The 21,161-nt window shown below is 34.8% G+C and overlaps 1 protein-coding gene across 2 annotated transcripts in view; it reads right to left on the reverse strand.

The window, feature by feature from the left end:
• The window catches only part of Ifrd1 (Interferon-related developmental regulator 1), a 255,557-nt gene that overhangs the window by 104,855 nt on the left and 129,541 nt on the right, over positions 1–21,161 (reverse strand). For both annotated transcript variants that reach the window (XM_076114838.1, XM_076114837.1), the window contains exon 2: positions 20,418–20,479. In XM_076114838.1, coding sequence (XP_075970953.1) covers positions 20,418–20,423 — 6 coding nt within the window. In that variant the 5' untranslated portion in view covers positions 20,424–20,479. The remainder of the gene's footprint in view (positions 1–20,417; positions 20,480–21,161) is intronic.

The raw sequence follows: 21,161 nt of genomic DNA on the forward strand, positions 1-21,161 counted from the left end.
GACGACATAAAAACCTAGCAGGTGAGGTCAAAGTGATTTCACCCTAACATTACCATTGAGTGCCATAGTTAAGACCACAGAGAAGATGAAGACTATAGAGTGGTCATCGCGCCTTGTCATTCAACATTATATAAGCAATCAATGTGCTTTGCTACAATTAACTTTTAAGACTCAGTGCCCATTTACCTGTACGGCATGTTAGGTAAAGACTGTTTTGGTCAAACAAAACAGTCTTTACCTAACCACCTTAGGGACTTTTGGACGTCTTAGGGCTCCTGCCCTATGACGTCCCAAAAGTCGCCTGTGCCCGTGTACCTTTGAAGTCTTTGGCAGCGTAAGGCATATCTTAGTATGCGTTGATATATCTCTCTTTATTACGTTACCATTGTTCATAATCTAGGGAAGAACCAGGCTGTTGCGATAGCTGAGCATGTATTTTTACATCTGAGGCTGTGGTTAGTGCTTGTAAGTAAGCCTAAAAACTAGCTGTCTTGCGCCGATAGTGGCCATTGGGCCTTGCGGTGGCCGAGAAAACTGGTATTTTAAAGGCTGACGAGAAAAGGTTAAATTATATCTTCAAAGCGACTCTAGTACTTTATATCTGCTCTGTGGTCTAGTACCAGACTAACACTAACACCTAGTAGTAAAAGTGTAAAGATAAATGATGTTCGCGATAAAACTCCGCCGTCTTAATCACACTGCACTTGTACGTAGATGGATGATGGTTTGATTTATTGTGCAAAGTACATGTAAAGATGAGGATACATTAGAGGAACTGCTCGTTAAAGAATAGCAAGTTGGTTCGAAACATAATTACTATACGCAAACTGAAATATGAGATTTGATTGCAAATCATTTTTTTTTCTTAAACTTGTTATATTATTTTGCAACTTTGAGAGTAGAGCTTTATCGCATCTTGTTTGTACTTTATAGATAAAATCAAATGAAAGAATATTGACGTCAACACTAAAGTACTAAATAATATTAGCAATATTTGGTACTGAGTATACTCAATATGTGTTACATGCTGAGTTACTATTTCTAGAGTCTCTAGAATATTCCTCACAAAATTGGCCATAGCGACTCAAAGCTAGGCCATTAATTTCTCTGCACTTATTGAAAGTAATATTTACATATTAATATTTTTTTAACAGTTAATGTTTTCTTATTAAATAAATACCGCAACACCGCGGTACTATTAAAACAGATCCGCGCATTCCTCTCAACCTTTCTCAACGTTTCTAGTGATTGCTCTAATGTATACGCCACCTTAACAGTACCGGGTTAATGGGGTGAATCCGTCAGATAAAGATGCAACCGCTGTGGTGGCGTAATGAACATGTTACACTTTGTTACATGTTATTTATTGTGCTTGCAACATGATGAGAATAACACGGAGTTATTAAACATGTGCATGGTAATAACAATGTGTATGGGACTTTACTAGCTGTGTTTGAAGTCATATCACATATTATTATTATAAAATCGCGATAGTTTTTGAGAGTGTATGTTTTAGGACTTAAAATGAATAAGTAAAATTTTAATTATAATAAGCGTATCTGAATATTTTTTTCTTAATACAATACACGTTAGAGAAGTTTCAAGGAGTTATTTCAAGAGTGAATTTTCAATATTCATTTGTATTGAGAACATACAAATGAATATCGAAAATTCACTCTTCAGTTCAATTACGTTCTTTTGTTCAATTATCCGGTCAATGTTTGTTCTAATCAAAACTCAGAAATAAATTTTTGGTCAGTCCCATTATTCGTACCCGATACCTCAGCGCGGCAGTCGCAAACACTTCCGACTCCGTTCGCGCTACAAAGGCAGTAAAACTTTCAATAGTCATTAGATACATGGAAAATATTCAAAAGTTGCAACAAAATATTACCTACCACTTACTCAATGAAATCAGCAAACAGAAAGTCAAAGTACCTAAGTAATAAAACCTTCCACGTAAAACATTGAAACGACATTTTCAGTTATTCAGCGCTAGTTTTATGTGTTTAGCGCATGGTACATTTTATTCCTTTGACGGTAGTTTCACGAGTTCACTCAATGCATTCGATTCTGAGTGCTGGACAAATAACTCTTTTCTACTATAAATGGACTTTATATGTCTTTACAATTCTTTGCAATTATTTCTCTCGGTAATGTTGATTTTAAAGCGTAGTTTTATGGTCTCTGTTCGGAAATATCTTTTTAAAGTTTTTTAGAATAATTGGTGTCGAACTTGCTGTGTCCAGGCTTAAGCGTTATATTAGCTTTAATGACAAAAGAGCAAGTATTATTTAAGATAAAGATATGCTTAGCTAGTTAAGTTACTAATAATCTGCATCATGGCTAATTGTACTGTTGTAATTAAGGTACCAAGCCTTATCAAATTCTAAAAAAGTAGTTAATTAATATCCCACTGCCGGGCAAGGGTCTTCTCCTGGAATGAGGAAGGGGCTAGGCCTTGAGTCCACTACGCTGGTCAAGTGCGCGTTCTTATGTAAAATTCTTATGTGAAGTCGTTTTGGTTACTACTGTGAAAAATCTAAAAATTTAGTTTCAAAGATTGGGAACTATATTTTTCTAGCCGCGGTGTGACAGACGAACGTATCGTAAAATTTCAAATGGTTTCTTGTTTAAACACGGAACCCTAAAAAAGATTTGAAGATATTCCAATATTCGTTCGATGGACACTTTTTCTAAAAATATTTAGGATTGCACGACCAAACTTTGCGTACGTATCCTGTATCGAAAACTGGATGTACGCAATCCCAAATCCAAATCCATCGCAGTTTTGTAGTAACGTTTTAAAAGTATGAGTTGAAAATGTACTGAAGTTTGATTTGGGCTATTGTATGTAACGAATATTTCAGGAGTTCGATTCGACTATCGTAACCGGCTAGCTTTCGAATATTTTCGAATAAAAATCTGATCAGTGCCTCTAGCGGGTACCGCAGGAACTACACTAAAGTAAGTAACACAAAATCATAGCATCAACTACTTACCAGTATATGTCCCACTAAAATAGTCCACAGATTTCAGAGATAAGACGGTACCAATAGGCAGATTGGCAAACATTTTAGTGACTGTTATTTGTTTCAGATATAAGCTTACTCTATAATTAGAGATATAAATGCAAAAAAATAAAGAGAGAAGCGCCTTCAAAAAAATAAAACATTTAGAGAAAATACATTGCATAAAATTATTAACGTACTTACATAAGGCACATATACATATTTTACATATACCTGTGTACGCTGTCGCGAGTGATATTTATATGAATTTTCCAAACACCGGCGCGTCATGCTCGCGGTCTTGAATGCCGGGGCGTAGTGACGCGACACGGTATGCGGGATATTCCGCACTTTAATACCAATATTTTGTATATATTCTTTAGTGGTGATATTATTTTTGAAGATTTTACTGTGTAAAAGGGTTGGGTTGTGATTATTAGTATGTAATTGTGATAACCTATCATTTATCAAATCATGTTTTAAAGTTCTTGAAATTTTTGGGAACTTTACATTTTTTGAGTTGCGCTACCCGTTTTTTTTACGTTTTATATTTTTAACTAAAGGAACAAGATTAGTACAAAAAAGGAATCCATTATACTGGACGCTGAATAAATTTTCATTTTATTTCAATATGAAGTTAGATAGGTGTAGATTGAGACACGTTAAGCAACCAATCAATTAAAATACAATTAATTGAAATCTTTTCAACCCTTTACTATAATCATATTGACGTTTTTATAATCCCGGTAATAATAAAACAGTACAACACTACGTACATTTATATCCAACCATGTAGGTTGATGTATATGAATATTTTCCTCGCGTCATGTTGTTTTTGTGTGAAAAAACTTAGAAATTTCGCGAATTACCGCGCGCCGAGCCATCAAGCCTTTGTTACGTTACTCGTTTGATAAAATATCACTCTCGCAAATTCTTTGGTGACAAAGTGTTTTTAAATAGGTCACATCCATACTAAATTGGTAAATTCTGACTGAATGCGACGATTTTACAGCTAAATTGCTGTGTAAGATTTTCGTGAAATTTATCTTGGAGATAGTTTAAGACTTGGGGTCAAACATAAGCTACAGCTTGAAGCATTGAACATAAAAGTTTTATCGAAATTGGATTTTCATTTTCCGTCAACATAAAAATAAAAATTACGAAAATGATATTCATGAAATCTTAGGTAATAGATAATTATTTTTTGAAATTGACGTTTAGCGTGCAAATATTACTTTTTCGTAATAAAATTATCATATAACACCTAGTTCCATTATATCTTACATCCTAACCCCTTTTAAGACCACAATCACAAAACCATTAGCCTATAACGACATTTTAAAATCTAAAATCGGCCCGATCTTTTTCTCCCTCAGTCCATCATTAAGCGTCTCTTAAAGACATCGCAGCACTCATAGCCCGTGTCATTAACTACAAACAAACAAAATTAAAAACCATAATTTATCTTTATTACCGTTTTCCCACAGACTTGCACCGAAAAAAAGGGAAAAAAAGAAAAATAAAACACGCTTCTCTGATCTCGTTTTAATTGCCGAAAAGGGAAGCGGTCTGACCAAAGTACGGGGTTTAATTTAATTCTGCAAATCGCTTATGTACAAGTACCCTTTTTTCGTGGAATTCTTAAGGGATAAAGCCACATAAGGGTGGGAGTGGGTTAGTGGTGTGGGACTTTGTGCTCTTGGAGTTTAATGTTAGGCTGAAGATGGAAATTTTGTTTTAGGTTTTTACACGTATTTTTTCAATAGGCTTTTTGAAATTGGTGTTTACTTGAATGTTTATCATTAATAAATGAACATACAACTGATTTTGAGTTGCTTCAGTTTAGACGTTTCAGTCAGATTGCAACCACGGCTGGATATGGTTATCCAGCCGCAGAACATTTGGTGACAATCTCCATTTCATCTGCGGATTACTAAGGTAGACAGATATAACTAACTCGACTTCATAATTCCAAAATCGATATCTCAACTAAAATTCAGTCATAATCCACCGCAAGTTCTTACAGTTAAACTCATCGAAATATCACTGAAAGTTCGTCCACTAACTACTTAGATACTGAATGTTCTCAACTACGGTAATACCGCAACTTTGCCAATACCTGTCAATGTCTTTGGTATTCCAAGCTGTTATTACGATGGACTTTGCAACTAAATGAGAAATAAATTGAGATGCTTACAGCCAGTTGCAATCGTGGGGCAGTGAACGATTAATGGGTTAAGCAACCTTTTGCGTGGACATTACATAGATGGGTGGCTGTAGTATTAATTATATTTGAGTTAAGCATCTTCGTGGTCTCACGTTAAAAGTTGGTACTGGTAGTTCATTATGATAAATTTGGCATTGATGACAATACAAGTGATGAAACGAAAATATAAATTGATGCTTCAACTTGGCTCTTTTTCGAATTAACCAGATTGTCCAGGTATTTGAGAATTATTCGATTTTGATCTTAATATTCTGCTGAAATTCGGATTCGAAATAGCAGTTGCCTGTTGCAATAAACTAAGGGGTACATAGCACCCAAATATGAATATTTATTATTGAAATCTCGCAAAATCGGTAGAATTTTGCGGTATTCAATGACGTAAATTTCATGTCTTAGTTGAAACGCATGTGCATTCCCGGAAATGCTTCTACTTCCGGAAATTCCACAAGCATGTTTGATTATTCGTTCTTGTAAACATTTCATAATGTGAATCTATTTTAACTGATCTAAGAATACTCAAATGAATGTTTGCTTTGAATTATGTTTATAAAGTTCATCTATTTTAAGACTTGTCTGAGAATCATTAAATAGCTTTTAGTTAAGTATATTGATTGGTCTATTTTGGTGACTTTGAAAAGTTAGTTTTAAAATACATAGATGTCGCTGAATATTGAAATGTTTGAAGCCTGATATCGTCCTAACGATATATTTATGCGTTGCTTATTGGAGCTTTCAGAAAATTACTTATGTAAAAATATTTAAATCTAAGTACATATACGAATATACTAAAAAATAGTCACTTAACAAAATATTGTAAAATAAATTAATAATACACTTTTTAGCATTTCAAAACAAGACTTAACTGCCAGCACATGCACAAGTATTATTTTTTACCTACTTAGTTATATTATCAATCAAAATGTAAGACTTTCTATAAATTTGCATCTATCGAGCATGTATTTAGATCAATCTAACTTCACACAATATTAACCAAAGTCTAAGTTTGTAAGACTAAAACGAATTATCTTGTACTTAGTCAAAACAAAGTCACGAACTTATAATCCTTGATATAAATCATATGACACACTTAAACATACATTGTCATGTTGTTTGATATCATTTGCGACAGTTTTACACCCATATGTTCATGAGACAGGCACTTGTGGTGTCTCTGTACAAACTTCATTCGTCATTCACTACTGTTGCCCGAAACAATATGTGTGGTGCAAGGAATAGTGGGTAGCGAGAGGTCAGGTACAGTTACGGCTTTATGCCTACTTATAGTGGTTCCTTTTGATAATAGCTTTCTAGGTTTTACAATTTTTTTTTGATAATGCCTAGCACATCGTACACCAGAGTTATAGTCTTTTGTTGCATATATGTATTATAAAATATTGTAATGATTAGTTACTAAGTTCTGTCTTTATGTATTGTGTCTTTTTAATGTGTAAAAATATATGTTTAAATGGTAATATTTGTTCAACTCACATCTTTGACGTGATATAACTTAAGTAGTCAGCTAAGACATCCAACTTTCAGCGTTTTAGTAATCGAATGCGATCACCAGTAATATCTGAAACTCTCCTCCTGTTAAGGAAATCTTGCGCTAACTATGGCTCAGTAGTAAGAATCGTCACTGTGCAGCTTTCGGAGGTTATGTGTTTTGTAGACCTTTGCAATCATAAAACTAATACTATTTATATTCCTTAACTTTATAGCACGTCCCGAAATTCTAATTCGAGGTCGGTTCTAAAGTTATCTACTCTATAGGATGTAGTCTCAATAAGTTATGTTATTTCCACTGGCCAAACGAAAAGCGTGGCTTTGTCTGTGTATACACAGTTAAGTTACTGAAAGTTACTTTAAAATCTGCCGAGAGACTACCATAAATTTACCCATTCTTTCTTTCATTATTTTGCATTGTAAGTAAGGATTATTGACATCTACAGTTTATAACTCACACCATCACAAGAGATGAAAACCTATAAACTCATGTCGCGTAAAAAGTCAGCGCGAATATCCTTACGGTTCGTAAATTTTATAGCATTTTATGTCCCATATATACCCCCATACATAAATATAATCTTACTAGCTTTTACCCTGGTCTTGGCCTGCCATGATTTCGGATGAAAATTACGATTTATTCCAGAAATTTTCTCTATATTGATTGAAGCTGTTTCTTAAGATTTTATTTTCGTATCATGTTTAAAGTTTGTTTTATTGTTTGATCAATTAATTTAACAAACTGCGCCTGAAAACTAACTTCTGATTAAAACTGATTCACTTGTAAGTACACCATAAAAGTCTAGTTGAAACTTGATACTGTAGGCTACTATCAATGCATTTGTAATGCTGTCTTTCGACTATAAAGACCCAAACTTCTTTCATGTAGAATTTAATAGAATGTACTTCCTCAGATAAGACAATTGTTACAAACAAACAAATCAACTTTCGCATACACTACTAATATAACCTCTATATAGTGTAAAATTGACATCAAGACGTTATCGGCACCCGGCCATGTTTTATTGTCATGTTGACATTTACACCATGAGATATGACTGTGGGGTGCAAATAGATATTAACGATTCATAAAACTCATGTGTCATTCGTACTTTGATAGTTACTAGATTTTCAAAGAGGCTTTATAATTTTGTGTTTTGTGATTCTGTAAATTTTAAATGCCATCCTCTTGATACTCGATGGTTCCCATTGTTGAGAATCGCGTTACAGTATTGCTGATGCCTGATTAAATCCCCGTAACATTGTTGCTGTTGCTCGCGACTCCGTCCACTTGGACTTTAGTTATTATAGCTAAGCTTATGTCACGGACAAATTCACAGACAAAACATAATAATTATTTATTTATTTATTCCTATGGATTAATTTAGTACATATGCTAAAAAGGTGCCGAGTTTCATCAAAATCTTTTCAGTAGTTTAGGCGTGATTGAGTTATAAACATTCATTCAAACTAACTGAAGATATTTCCTGCAGACTTTTGAGCTTTCAGATCCGGTTTGATTTTTTGAGGTTGTGGCAATACATTACCAGTCATTTTGGGAGGAGACTAGTGCTGAAGATAAACAGAAATTTAAAAACTTAACTCTTGTTTATTTCAAACAAATAAATTCAGAAAGAAGCTGGACTGATTGTTATAATTATATTCGTGTGTTTATAAAATGTATTGTGAAAAGATTGGATCTTAGCCCGAGCCAAAATTCACCACTCAACCGGCAATTAATTTTACAAACAGTGTAGCTTCATGCATCATTATACCGATATTACACTTCATGCGAATAAGAGGCACCCAGCAATTATCCTTTCAACAGCGAATTATTACAAGCTTTGTAATAACAAAGTTAATTACCCATCAGCTTGTTATTAACGAAATATTTTTACATAAAATTGCAATTTTGTAATTATAGTTTGTTGTTGTTTTTAATCAATATCGTTGGTAAACATGGCTGTTGCCATAATATGCCATAGTGTGTATGTATAGTGCTGCCATCTACAGACTAAGCAGTGTAAACTGGTTTACAAATTACTTTCCTTTTTTTTAATGAAAGTTTATTGATTTTTTTGTACGTTTGTTTCATCGACCATTCTCGGGAATCGTGACGTCATTGTGTTACATTACCGGTGACGATAAATATTATGTATACTTTAGCTGGTAACAATTACGAGTATAATCTGTTGAGGATATTGATTTAATTTACAAGGGTTTTCCTGCGGATTTGACGGGGTATTGCACATTAGTAACTTCCGACAGATTTATTAATTGTTATTTTACTTTAATATTCTAATTGTATCCTTGGTCGTGAGTGGAAGGCCAATATAAGATGGAGCCGAAACGTCAGGTAACTAATAAAGTATACCTTCAATGTTTTTGATTTACCCACTACTTTTCAAACTAGAATTTACGACGACAAGAGGAAAACATATATTTTGGCCGAAAAATAAGCGTCAATATCTTTTACAATGGGACGCATACATTCAAATCCCTTCAATATAACAAGCGTTAAGCGACAAACGAGTAAAATAAAAATGGCGGGCCGAATAAGCGTTACCATAAAAAAGGTTTTCAGTGAATCATAATTTATGAATTCCGGCGTCCGGAGTCCGGCCGGAGAGCTGCCGGGAGAGGCACGGGAGAGCGCCGGGAGAGGCACGAGACGGAACCGGAGGAGATTTACGCAGGGTCATTGTGTCGACGCCTACGATACACATCGCGAGGGAATACCTATAGACTAGAATACTGCTAGATGATAACAAGAAGAAAAAGTTTAATGTTATGATGACAGTTGTTGCGAAGTTTGAAGTTCTTAAGTCTTGTCCGATGTCTTTTCAGCGCTTTATAACAGTAAATTATATTATTCCAGACTTCTGGGCTAAAGGGGGAATGCAGAGTGCACAGAAATACGGATTTTTGGACATTGTAAACTGTCTGAAAAAGTTAAATGTCATTTGTTTTAATTGCAGATTTGACTAAAACATGCATAAAAATAGATTATTTGAAATTAGTTTTCTTGTGTACCTAACTTAAATTTAGTAAAAAAATATTTTACGCCAAAAGTCTAAGGCAGTGAATAACCTAGAGTTATGAAATAATAATAAAAATCACTGCAGCAACTTTTCTAAGCATTGCCAGTTCTATGTTTCCTAGTCGTTAATGAAACATAAGGGGTGTAACATCCCCCTTACATCCCTACACAGCTCATCCAGTGGGGGTTAGCGAGTGCAGATACACCTTACTAATCGTTACGCTAAGCCTACACCTAAACACACAACCAAAAACAACCTTTATCCCGTTTCAATAAGGGACACTTTGCTCTAAACAAAATTAATCTCTTAATTAATATTTTATGGAACAAAAATACTTAATAATGGGAATAAATTACTCATAATTGCGATTTTTATGGTCGTTTGTTTGTTCGACGTATAAACGCTTTGGATTAACGAAAGCTATGAAATTCTAGCGACCTAGTTTATTAATGGGGTATTCAAATCTGCAGTGTTTCACTTAAACGTTGATTGTACCTACTGTTGAAAAATAAGGACAATAATATATTAAAAACAGCTAAAAATGTAGATAAAATTGGTCACGCAAATCTGGCGATACGAATAGTGGAAAAAAATGGGCAGGACTTTGCCCAGCATTGGGACAGTATAGTCTAACAACATAGTAGATTTCAGAATGAAAAGAGATGTACCTTCGTTGTGAATGAAAAACTGTTTAAGGTTATGAAAAATAATCTCTGACAAAATATTTTTTACTTTACTGCTATAGCAAAGTATTTTTTGAGGATAACTGGACTTCCGATCGCTACGTATATCGCTCCTTGAATACAAAAGGGTCACAAATCGAAAACTATAAATTTTACAGGAGAGCCAAAACAAATTTTTGAAACTGTTTTTTTATAATATTTTATATATTTATTAATTAAATATAAGATATTAATATATCATTAGATGCGTATTTTTTAGCTTTATCTATCTACGATATAAACTTTGTAATAGCTGTTACCTATTAAGAAAAAAAAACATATAAGTCCGTTTTGCATTCAAAATTTGAACCAATATCATGAGAAATATGTCAAAAATTAAACACAGTTTTGCAAATAAAAATGGTTTATTGTACATTTTTTGGTAAAAAACCGTATCAAAAAGTAAAATCTTATTAGTAAATAAAACCATAAGTGAATAGACACCAGGAAAACATTGTATTAAACAATCTAAATTAAAAATCTTTACTTATTATTAAATAAGTAATATAATAGAGATCAACTTTGTGCGTAACTTTCATTATTCAGTAAAATTAAACATCAATCATCATCATCAATCAATGGGTAACGTGACGGGCAGACTGAGTGCAGCAGGAGTATTAAAGAAATAAGATAATAGAAAAGTTTTATGACTTTAATAAACCTTTATATTTAGCATTCGTGGATTATTCCAAAGCTTTTGGCAGCATCAGTCATTCCGCCACAGAATCATCACTCCATAACCAAGACCTTAAGAAGATACTATGTAGAATCGAAGCTACATACATCAAACTCATCAAAGCAATATACAACAATCTCTCTAAATCCAAAGAAGCGTGAAACAGGAAGACCTGCTATCTCCCAAATTACTTACCAGCACCCTCGAAAAATTTTTCAGGAGCCTGGCGGCAATCAAAAGGCATTGTTGTTAGTGGCAAACAGTTAACAAACCTTCGTTTTGCAGACGACATTGTTCTCTTCTCTTCCTTTGCATTGGAACTCGAATCAATGCTCAAAGATCTGAGCACGGCAAGCCTTCAGATTGGACTAAGTAAGAACCGGACAAAAACCCAGGTTATGACAAACAACACAAAACGTAGGGTCGAGGTAGGCGGGCACGTCATACACTATGTCGACGAGTACACTTACTTGAGCCAGATAACCTCTTTTAACAACCGACGGGACAAAGAGTTGGACAAACGTGTCACAAGTGCCTGGAAGAGCTCCTGGTCCATGAAAGAGCTAATGAAAGGTAACCTTCTACTGTCACTAAAGCGGAAGCTCGTCAAAATGTTTATACTACCCGTCCTAACCTACGGTGCCCAAGCATGGTCCCTTACGGAAAGTAGAAACCGAAGGTTAGCCAGAGAGCGATGGAGCGTAGTATATCAGATGTAAGAAGAACAGATCACGTCCAAAATTCTATACTGCGCTCCCAAACTCGCATAGCCGATTTAGGGAAGAAGACCGCCAGGTTGAAATGGAACTGGGCCGGCCACATTATCCGCATGTATCCGGAAACGTGGGCCCGCATATTTACCTACTAAATGCCAGAGGATGGTCATCGCAGACGCGGGAGACCTAAACGGAGATGGCGGGATGACCTAGACGCATTTGAAAAGGTCTAGTCGGATCTTGCCGCTAAAAGGGCGATTTGAAAGGGCAGGGTCGCTCCTTGCCTTTCCCTGCATCAAAATGTTAAATTTTGTTTTGAAAATTTTAACGAAAACTTAAATTATTATCATGCCAAACGGCCATATTTATGGCCTTCCCATTCTAGCATGCTAAAAATAATTATTTATTCCACAATAATTTAATGCAAAAGGGACGTATTTCAAAATATGCTACTGTTATATTACAAAATATAATAACAAATACTAGTGTTTGAATGCAAAACGGTAGTTTTCAGAAAAATGGCACTTTTGTATTACAAAATATGGTAACAAATACTATAGTTAGAATGCAAAAAGGACGTTTTCCAAAATATGGCAGTTTTGTATTGTAAAATATAATCACATTAATTTGAAATTTGGCACCCAACACAGACGTATTTTGGATTGTGGCTTTTTTTCACGCAACTGACGAGCATTTGCGTTGAATCTCCGGGCGCAACTCACAAAGTGGCTGTTTTGCACTGACATTACCTGTCAAAGTGAGCTAATGCAAAAAGGGCAGTAAGTCAGTGCAGCCATAATATAAGCTAAAATGATGGGTGTTTTTTTTTACTATAAAATATAGCCGGTTCAGGTGTCATTTTTGCAATAAAACGATTTTCATTTTTTTTTTAGTTGTGGCCCTTTTGCATTGAAGGAGCGATATGGCGAATAAGTTTAAATCTTAAATAACGAGTAGAATACTTTCTTACATGTTCACGCTAGACAAAACATGAAAACACAAACCACAACATAAAGAAAACGCTACAACTACTTACACAACATACTTTCCCATAAAATACATACATTATCAAACCACAACAGCAAAAAAGCAAATCCATTACACAATATAGAAAACAAGAGCACTTGAGCAGATATTTTTTAAATACAGAGTGATATTACACACTACGCGGTACAATGGGTTGTCTGAAATGACAGGCCATTTCGTCGTGTGACATGCCCTAGACGTTTCCTTTGCGTGATCGTACAGGTTACGTGTGTTTGTAATATTTGATGGAATTTTGAAGTGGTTTAGTTGGTTTAGTTTAAGGTTAGAAACGTAAAAAAAATGTATTCGGATTTAGTTTAGTTCTTTCAAAGTTATGCGCATACAGCACCCCTAGATGAAAACTCCACTAAATAAAAAAAAAATCATTTTTTCATATCCAAAATCCGTTTTTATAAGTTTCTGGAAAAAAAACTTTTATTTGATTAAGTGGAGTTTTCATCTAGGGGTGCGATATGTACATTTTGGTGATTCATTTTTTAATTAAATAGATTTTGTGCAATAATAAGCTTGAGAAATATATTTATCGAATGTCTTTAATACAAAATTAAACGAGACACTCATAATTTGTAGCTTAGATAATACAGACTTTAATTATGTACATTAAAGATTATGTTTGCAAAAGACAGAGTGTCGAATTCGGCTTATGACATGGCGTGAAAAATACGAATAAAACTACGTAAAGAATATCCATGGGCTAGCTGCGTCAACGTTCTTTATCGTACTGCAGCGTCAGCTTCTAATTAAATCAATGGTTATTTCACAATGTGGAGTACATCATGATTTTTATAAACCATCAAACTAATATCACTGGCATCTCAACAAACTAACTGTTAAATTCTACAAATATGTAATTCCTTCACATTAAACTTTTATATTAAAAATATTACTTCACACATTTGTAAAGAAAAGCTCTCTATATATGAACGGTGCTTTCCTTCATAGGTAAAAGCACTTGTCGCGCGTCGGCGACAATGGATGGGGCCACAAAAGAAGTGGCCTCCACACCGATACAACGACACCTACCTACATATATGTTGTACAGTTTTTTTCATTTTTTATACTATATGGTTTTTAAGGTATTTATTTCGAAGATCTTTGACAGTTGTTAACAGTAGTCAGAAGTTTGAAAGTCTGATTGATATTCAGTAATGCTTTGACGTAACATGTTAATCATAATAATCTAAGAGGGAAAGCAATGTACAGCATAGTGGCTTTCAAATAGTCGTCAACTGACATACATGACAGCTCTCTAGATTGTTGTATTTCTGTTCTTCTGTCATGTTAGCCTTTAATAGCCGTTTTCTAATACAAACGTTACCTAAGAGATGAGAACTTGCCAACAGAATAACAATTCCATCTGCCTGCAGTCTGACTTAGTTTTGACACCATTTGTATGCAGCCGAGTTCATTCGATCTCTAGGATCTAAATGAACTAGCTAAGCGGATGAAAATCAGACGTGATGCCGTATAACCACCTGACACCCGATGATTAGAATATTTTGCAAGATTGTAATATCTGCTATTTCTTTGAAAAACTGTGGTGACTTGAACTTTTTGGAAGAATTAACTGCTTCACTGATTTTGTGACAAAAATTCTATAAAATCACTTTTTTGGAAATAGAAACCTTTTCCGTGAGCTTGTCTTCTTTTTCGTGACAAAATTCTAGGTAAGTTAAGAATAATGTCTCTTTCTAGTGGCGATTTTTTCATATAATTTATTGGTCGTTAATAATGCCGTATAAATTATACCACATTTTTAATTATGGATGTAACACCATATGAAAAAGCAATCATTACTTTTAACTCATGTGCTTAAACTGTTGTTACTATATTTGCAATTTTACAAAAATAAAATAAAAAAATTAACCACAAAGCAAGAAATTTTTGCAAACTATTGTGGCTTGTTTACATATGCGCAGCATAAAACCCAGTTGTGCATAATGTACATATTAGTATTATAAAAATCAAGTATTTGTCATTAACATTGATTTATGTATCTACCGTCAACACTACACAAGTTTGCATCGCTTCATTATCATTAAACAAACTTCTCACAAGTTTTCCGAACTAAGAGTACTAGTTAGATACTAGAGCAATATTAGGAGCAGAGTACAATAGAGCTCGTAAGCCGTAAGCCAAGACTGTAGGGAGTTAAGTGAGGATCGTTATCTGAACACGTGGCTAATGAACGGTCACTTTAGCTGGAATTAAGACCGGCTTAGTTATACAGCTTAGGTTATTGGGAGTGTTGACATGACGGAGACAATGAACTAGTAATTCTCTTTTCTTCATATTTGATAGTGGGATTGGTTTTCTGTATAGTGATGCTGATCTACTAGGGACTCAAGGCCTAACCCCTCCCACATTACGGGAGGAGACCCTTGTCCCAGCAGTGGGACATAATGGGTTAAATTGTTGTTTGTGATGCTGATCTCAAAGTTGTATGCAATGTATTGCAACCATTTTTTGTTTAGCCTGCGTCGCTGTCCCATTGTTTGGCAAAAGCCACTGGCACAGCAGACATGGTAAGTTGGGCTTATGTTATTTTAAACGGGAAATGTGTTAAATTTTGAATTCCTTGATTGACATCGTTTAGTAATACTCATTAAATGGAAAACAGTACAGTAAATTAGTTTTACCACTGTAGTACTTAGTTTCCTTTCTTTTTCCAGAAATTTGCTTGCCAATTTGTGATAATTAGTACACAATTTTTAATTAAAATCACATAAAGTTAAAATGATTATTCATCCATCACGAATATCACCACACGCAAATACCGAAAACTCTAATTCTGCCAAATCAAATTTTGGTAATGGGCCTTCCACATAATACGTAAGCGTGTGTAGCAATAAACGTTTTGAAATGACTATGTGCCCCTACAGGGCCCCTTCAGTGGCCATACTGTGCCCCTACCGTGCCCCTTTCCTCGTAATGATATATATCAGTTTTTATCGCACATTGTAACTGTGAATCATACCGTAAAAAGTCCTTTTAATTACCCCACGAGCATTTCGAGGGGATCCACTTTGAATTATATGAATTTGAATATATTTTATGAAATTTTCGCCGCGCTGGCTTTTTTTCAGAATGGAGGATTTTATGTGGATTTTAATTGCTGGATTATAAATATAATAAAACGATTTTTATGTTTCCCACTCATTTAACGGCCTACGGTTAAAATGAATTTAAAACCAATGCTATAGATGCTAATAAAATTGTTAAATCCGTCATATTTTTCTTTGCTATTGAATCCACAATTTCTTTGTCCTATATACAGCATACTACTATACAGCAATATACAAAGTAGCCTTTGAAAACATACTCAATTTGTGTTTGAAATCACACAGATCAGAGTAGTATTTTTTCGATAAAGACTAAAATTATAATAAATAATAAAGAATTGTTATAACGTTTTGCGGCGTCAGTCAATAGCTAAGTAAACAAACAAAGAATTTAACGTTAACTAGAAATCTTGTACATAAACACATTGTTTACATTCACTTTGTAGTAAATCGAGTGGAATAAATCCTTGGTATAATTTTGTTGAAGGATCGCGGGCTCCATTTTGGTCGGAAACGAGCGGTAAACTTCGTTAGTGGCAATAATAGTGTTCAAAGAAAAGTGCCAGAATGCCATTCTTGACCGAAAGTGCCGTGAATATTTGAGGATTTCGAAAACAAATGTACTGAGTTGAAATTGAAGCGGTAACGCTACTTAATAAGAAAGTATAAGTAGTTACAGTTTCTTCCTTAAGTATTGTTAAAATGTTTTTATTTTATTAAAATGTACTTTTCACTTGCTTATGATTTTATCAGACCATTTCTGGTTTGGGCATAAAAAAAGCAATAATTTCAATATTTACGGTTCCAGTTTTAGTTTCTAAAAATCGTTTTTTTTACGAAATTGTTTTACCTGTTATTACGAAATAGTAAAAAGAGTATAACATGAAAGCAAGTAATAATCATATTCGAGCTTCACTCTTATCCAAAAAAAAAAATACAAAACGTCCCAAAATCCTAACTCTCCACACACAAAAACTCAAAGCAATCCTTTCAAAAGTCAACAGGTCGGCAACCACATGAAAAAAGCAAAACTTTTCCGCGCAACAGTTCCGCACACGGCACAAAAACCGCACCGTATGTTTCCGTTCCGCCACAACCGCGCCCCAGGCTGGAATCCGTTTGTCACCGTCCTTTGACGAAACGTATTTAGGACAAAAAACCCTTTGCCAAGGAACCCTCAGTCCTATCTTCATCTTGTTTTGTGTTTACTCCGGCTTCGCAAATAGACTGAACTGAATTTTTTATTGCGCCTTATCGAAATTATTTTTGAGATTGTCGGATATCTTTCTGACCTTATTGCGTATATCGTCTATGATAAGAATGAATATTGTAGCTAGTTTTATTTTCTTTTTTCTGCTTAGCTACCCTCTTTAACCTAGATAGATTTTCTAGTAAATGTCTTGTTCAACGGCGTGTATTTTGTTAAGAAAAGATCAGTATAATATTATTTTCCATAGCTTGATATAAGTACAATATGATTCAGAAATAAATACGGATTGTTCACTTTAATTCCCGTATCCTATTACATTTAAAACATGGAAACATGCCCGCGAGAGTTTAAAAGTTATGATTTTCATCACTTCTTTTTAAAAAAATAAATTAATATATACAAAAGTGAGATAACTCACGAATATCTTTTGGGGTCATACAGCTCGTTATTTAATATCGATATAAAAATCATTCATATGTAGTAGTTATATTCTGGTAAGTACATTCATTATAATTTACCCTAGTGGTAAATGTTTGGGAGGTACAGCCAAAACGGGGGGCAATAAACTCAAATTCCCATTAGTCCATTGAAATGTTACAATTTGAGGGCCGAATATTGCATTTCTTAGAGGACGCAATTTTATTTTTGGAACTTGTTGGGGGGTCAATAGAAGCTTGACTTGAAGTTTGTGGGGTCGCCACCCTTGTCCCCCGACCGCCATCTTGGAAAAGGGGGTAGAAACACTTTTTTCACTATATCTCGGAAACTATGCGTCTTACAATAAAATTGTAAAAGCATAATTTGTAACAAATTATTTTGCCTACAAATATGTCTAATAACTTTTTGTCCTAAATTAACAATTAAAGAAGTTATAAGCAAAATAGTGAAAAAAAATTTACAAACATTTTCTTTCCGTATCCGGTCTATTTCGGAGCGCTGTTACTGAGTTTCTAATAAATGATATTAAAAAAAAATATAGGGCAAAATTTTCCTCGAAAAATACTCTACAAGATTGGTCTAACTTATTTTTATTTAATTTATTCATATCAGCTTAGCCTTTTTTCCAAACTATGTTGGAGTCGGCTTCCAGTCTCACCAGATGCAGCTGAATACTAGTGTTTTACATGGAGCGACTGCCTATTTGACCTCCACAACCCATTACCCTGGGATTGAAAACGATACCGCTCGTTAAGACTGGTTGTCAGACTTTCAAGCTTCTGAGTACTGTTAACGACTGTCAAATATCTTCGAAAATGACAGCCGGTACCCACAATTTAACGTGCCTTCCGAAACAGGGAGGAACTCGATATGTGTAAGATGGTCACCCATCCACAAAACAACCTCGGCAAGCGTGACTTAACCTCAGAGATCCATCCGCGCGACTGTCGCTAAAAAAAGTTATAGAGCAATAAAGAAAATAATTATAAAAAAAATTGCACTTTTTTGCTTGTAAATTCTTTAATTGTTAATTTAGGGCAAAAAGTTATTAAACATATTTGTAGACAAAATAATTTGCTACAAATTATGCTTTTACAATTTTATTTTAAGGCGCATAGTTTCCGAGATAAAGCGAAAAAAGTGTTTCCACCCCCTTTTCCAAGATGGCGGCCGGGGGACAAGGGTGGCGACCCCACAAACTTCAAGTTAAGCTTCTATTGACCCCCCCTACATGATCCAAAAATAAAATTGCGTCCTCTAAGAAATGTAAATCTCATGTAACATTTCAATGGACTACATATGATGTCACCACAGTAGTAAAAAACATCACAGTAGGTACATGTTTCCATACGTTGTCACCGCATATACCATCATAGTTCATTTCCAACTGTCGAATGACACAGCAACTAACTGCAACAAGACGACAAGACTTTTATCTAAAGGTGAAACTATTCTCATTTAAAACTTAAGCTCTTAAACGTTTCGAGTTAGCTACTTCCACACGGTTTGATTCTAAGCGCCTTTTATCTGTTGTAAGGCAGTTGGCAAGTGCGGGTACTGTACTTGTTCGGACAAGTTCTCTTCAAGTCGCTAACGTGTTGTAAAGGTAACTTCAGTTCGATGTTGCGGAGTTCGGGAAATGGTTGGAGTAATGATTTGCGATTATCGTATCGACTTCAAAGTTAAATATTACTATTTTAGTAAGTACCACAAAAAAACATGATCATATATTATTATCGTCTAAATTTTGAATTTTTATGGATATTTCAAATCTAAATCAATTTAACTTGGACTACATGGAAAGCAGCACCATTAAAAAATCAATCATCAAGTTCCCAAAAATAAGACATGAGACACCAAACATAATACGGACAAATTGAGAACCTCCTCCTTTTTTAACTTGGTTAAATAAAATGATCAATACGGTTTGATACTAAGCATCTTTTATCAGTTGTAAGGCAGTTGGCAACTGCGCTAGTTCTGACAAGTTCTCCTCAAGTTGGTCGCTAACGTGTTGTATAGGTAACTTGGGGCCGATGCGCACGGTATTGTTATTGGGTTGGCGAAGTTCGTGGAACGGTTTTGGATGTTTGGTGGTATGATTTGCGATCGTGGTGTCAATAGGTTTCAGTGTATGATTATAAGTATTCTAAAATATGACATTATTCCAATTAAAGCTGAAGATAATTAAATCAGATTCCAAAATAATTTCTTTTGCTCCAACTACCTTTGGTAAACATTAGTATCAAGTGGATTCAAGGCATTCCAAAAAGGCTTTGATCTAATATTAGACTCTAGACACGTCACACGTAAACATGTCAAGACCAACATATTTTCATTGTTGTTGGTTGGGTTGGCTTGAACAACTCTAACTTTAGGTTGATCATTAACCATACTATAAATAAATACCCACCTATCAATGCACTGACCTCATCAACATTGCCTGCCCATACAGTTTCTTCAAAATAGTATAAGCAATGGCAACTAAGAGACATTTCCATATCACTTAAGTGAAACGTTCTCCCAGATTTATCCGTGTGGTAATAACATGTTCTAGAGTCTCACAACTTGTTAGATTACAACTAAGTTTAGCACTTGGTGTTGCTTACAGTTAGTTCTACGAGAGCGGGTAGCGGTGTTTATGTATAAGTACTTAAAGTTTGTTGAGTAATGCTTAAATGAATTAGTGTAGGTTCAAAGTAGACATAACTTTTAAACACTTGCATAATAAAAATAAACGAAAGAAACACTTGAAAGAACTTACCTTCATGTTGTATGACTTTATGCTCCAGTCGGACTGGCCAGCTTGAAATATCGGGATCGAACCTGCAACAAGATAGAATTAGATGGTCATCTCGCATTATTGCTGGTGTGCCATTTTAATCTTGGCCATAGCTAAGTGCGGACGAAGGATTTCATGTAGGTCAACCTAGTAGCCGCCGGAAACACCTTTGACATGGCTTAATTGACAACATCCGGGGCTTTACGTACGTAGACGCTCAGTATAAATACCACTAAGCGGTCACTCATCTATCGGATAACCGCGTCAAGCATTGCTTTGCTTAACCCACAGATCTTTTACTGAGCGCAACCGACTAGCGCTTTCTCCCGTTTATGAAGGAAGTGTTAAGTTGATAAAAACAGCGAAGCAATCTGCCATTGGTACCGTAAACGGTACATTACATGGTCGACTATTTCGACCATGTAATGTAATTAAATAAATAATCTGCGATCCGTAGAGTAAAGTCCGTAAATCTATCTATTATCAAATAATTCGTATACACAGCAATGTATCTCTAACCCACTAACGAACCTATATCTAAATCCGAACTCCTCACGGTGACAACAATGCAAGTAGTTCTGATTGCGTTGCTACTTGTAACTTGTACCCGTTAGTTACTGCTATACTGTGCACTGTTCAGTATCGGTAGCGTGCAGTTTAGAATAGTAGAGTAGGATTGGTATATGTGTTACTGTAAAAGCCCGAACGATGGTAAATCCTAAGATT

Source organism: Anticarsia gemmatalis, chromosome 5, assembly GCF_050436995.1.
Source record: "Anticarsia gemmatalis isolate Benzon Research Colony breed Stoneville strain chromosome 5, ilAntGemm2 primary, whole genome shotgun sequence".
In the NCBI taxonomy this organism is placed as follows: domain Eukaryota; kingdom Metazoa; phylum Arthropoda; class Insecta; order Lepidoptera; family Erebidae; genus Anticarsia; species Anticarsia gemmatalis.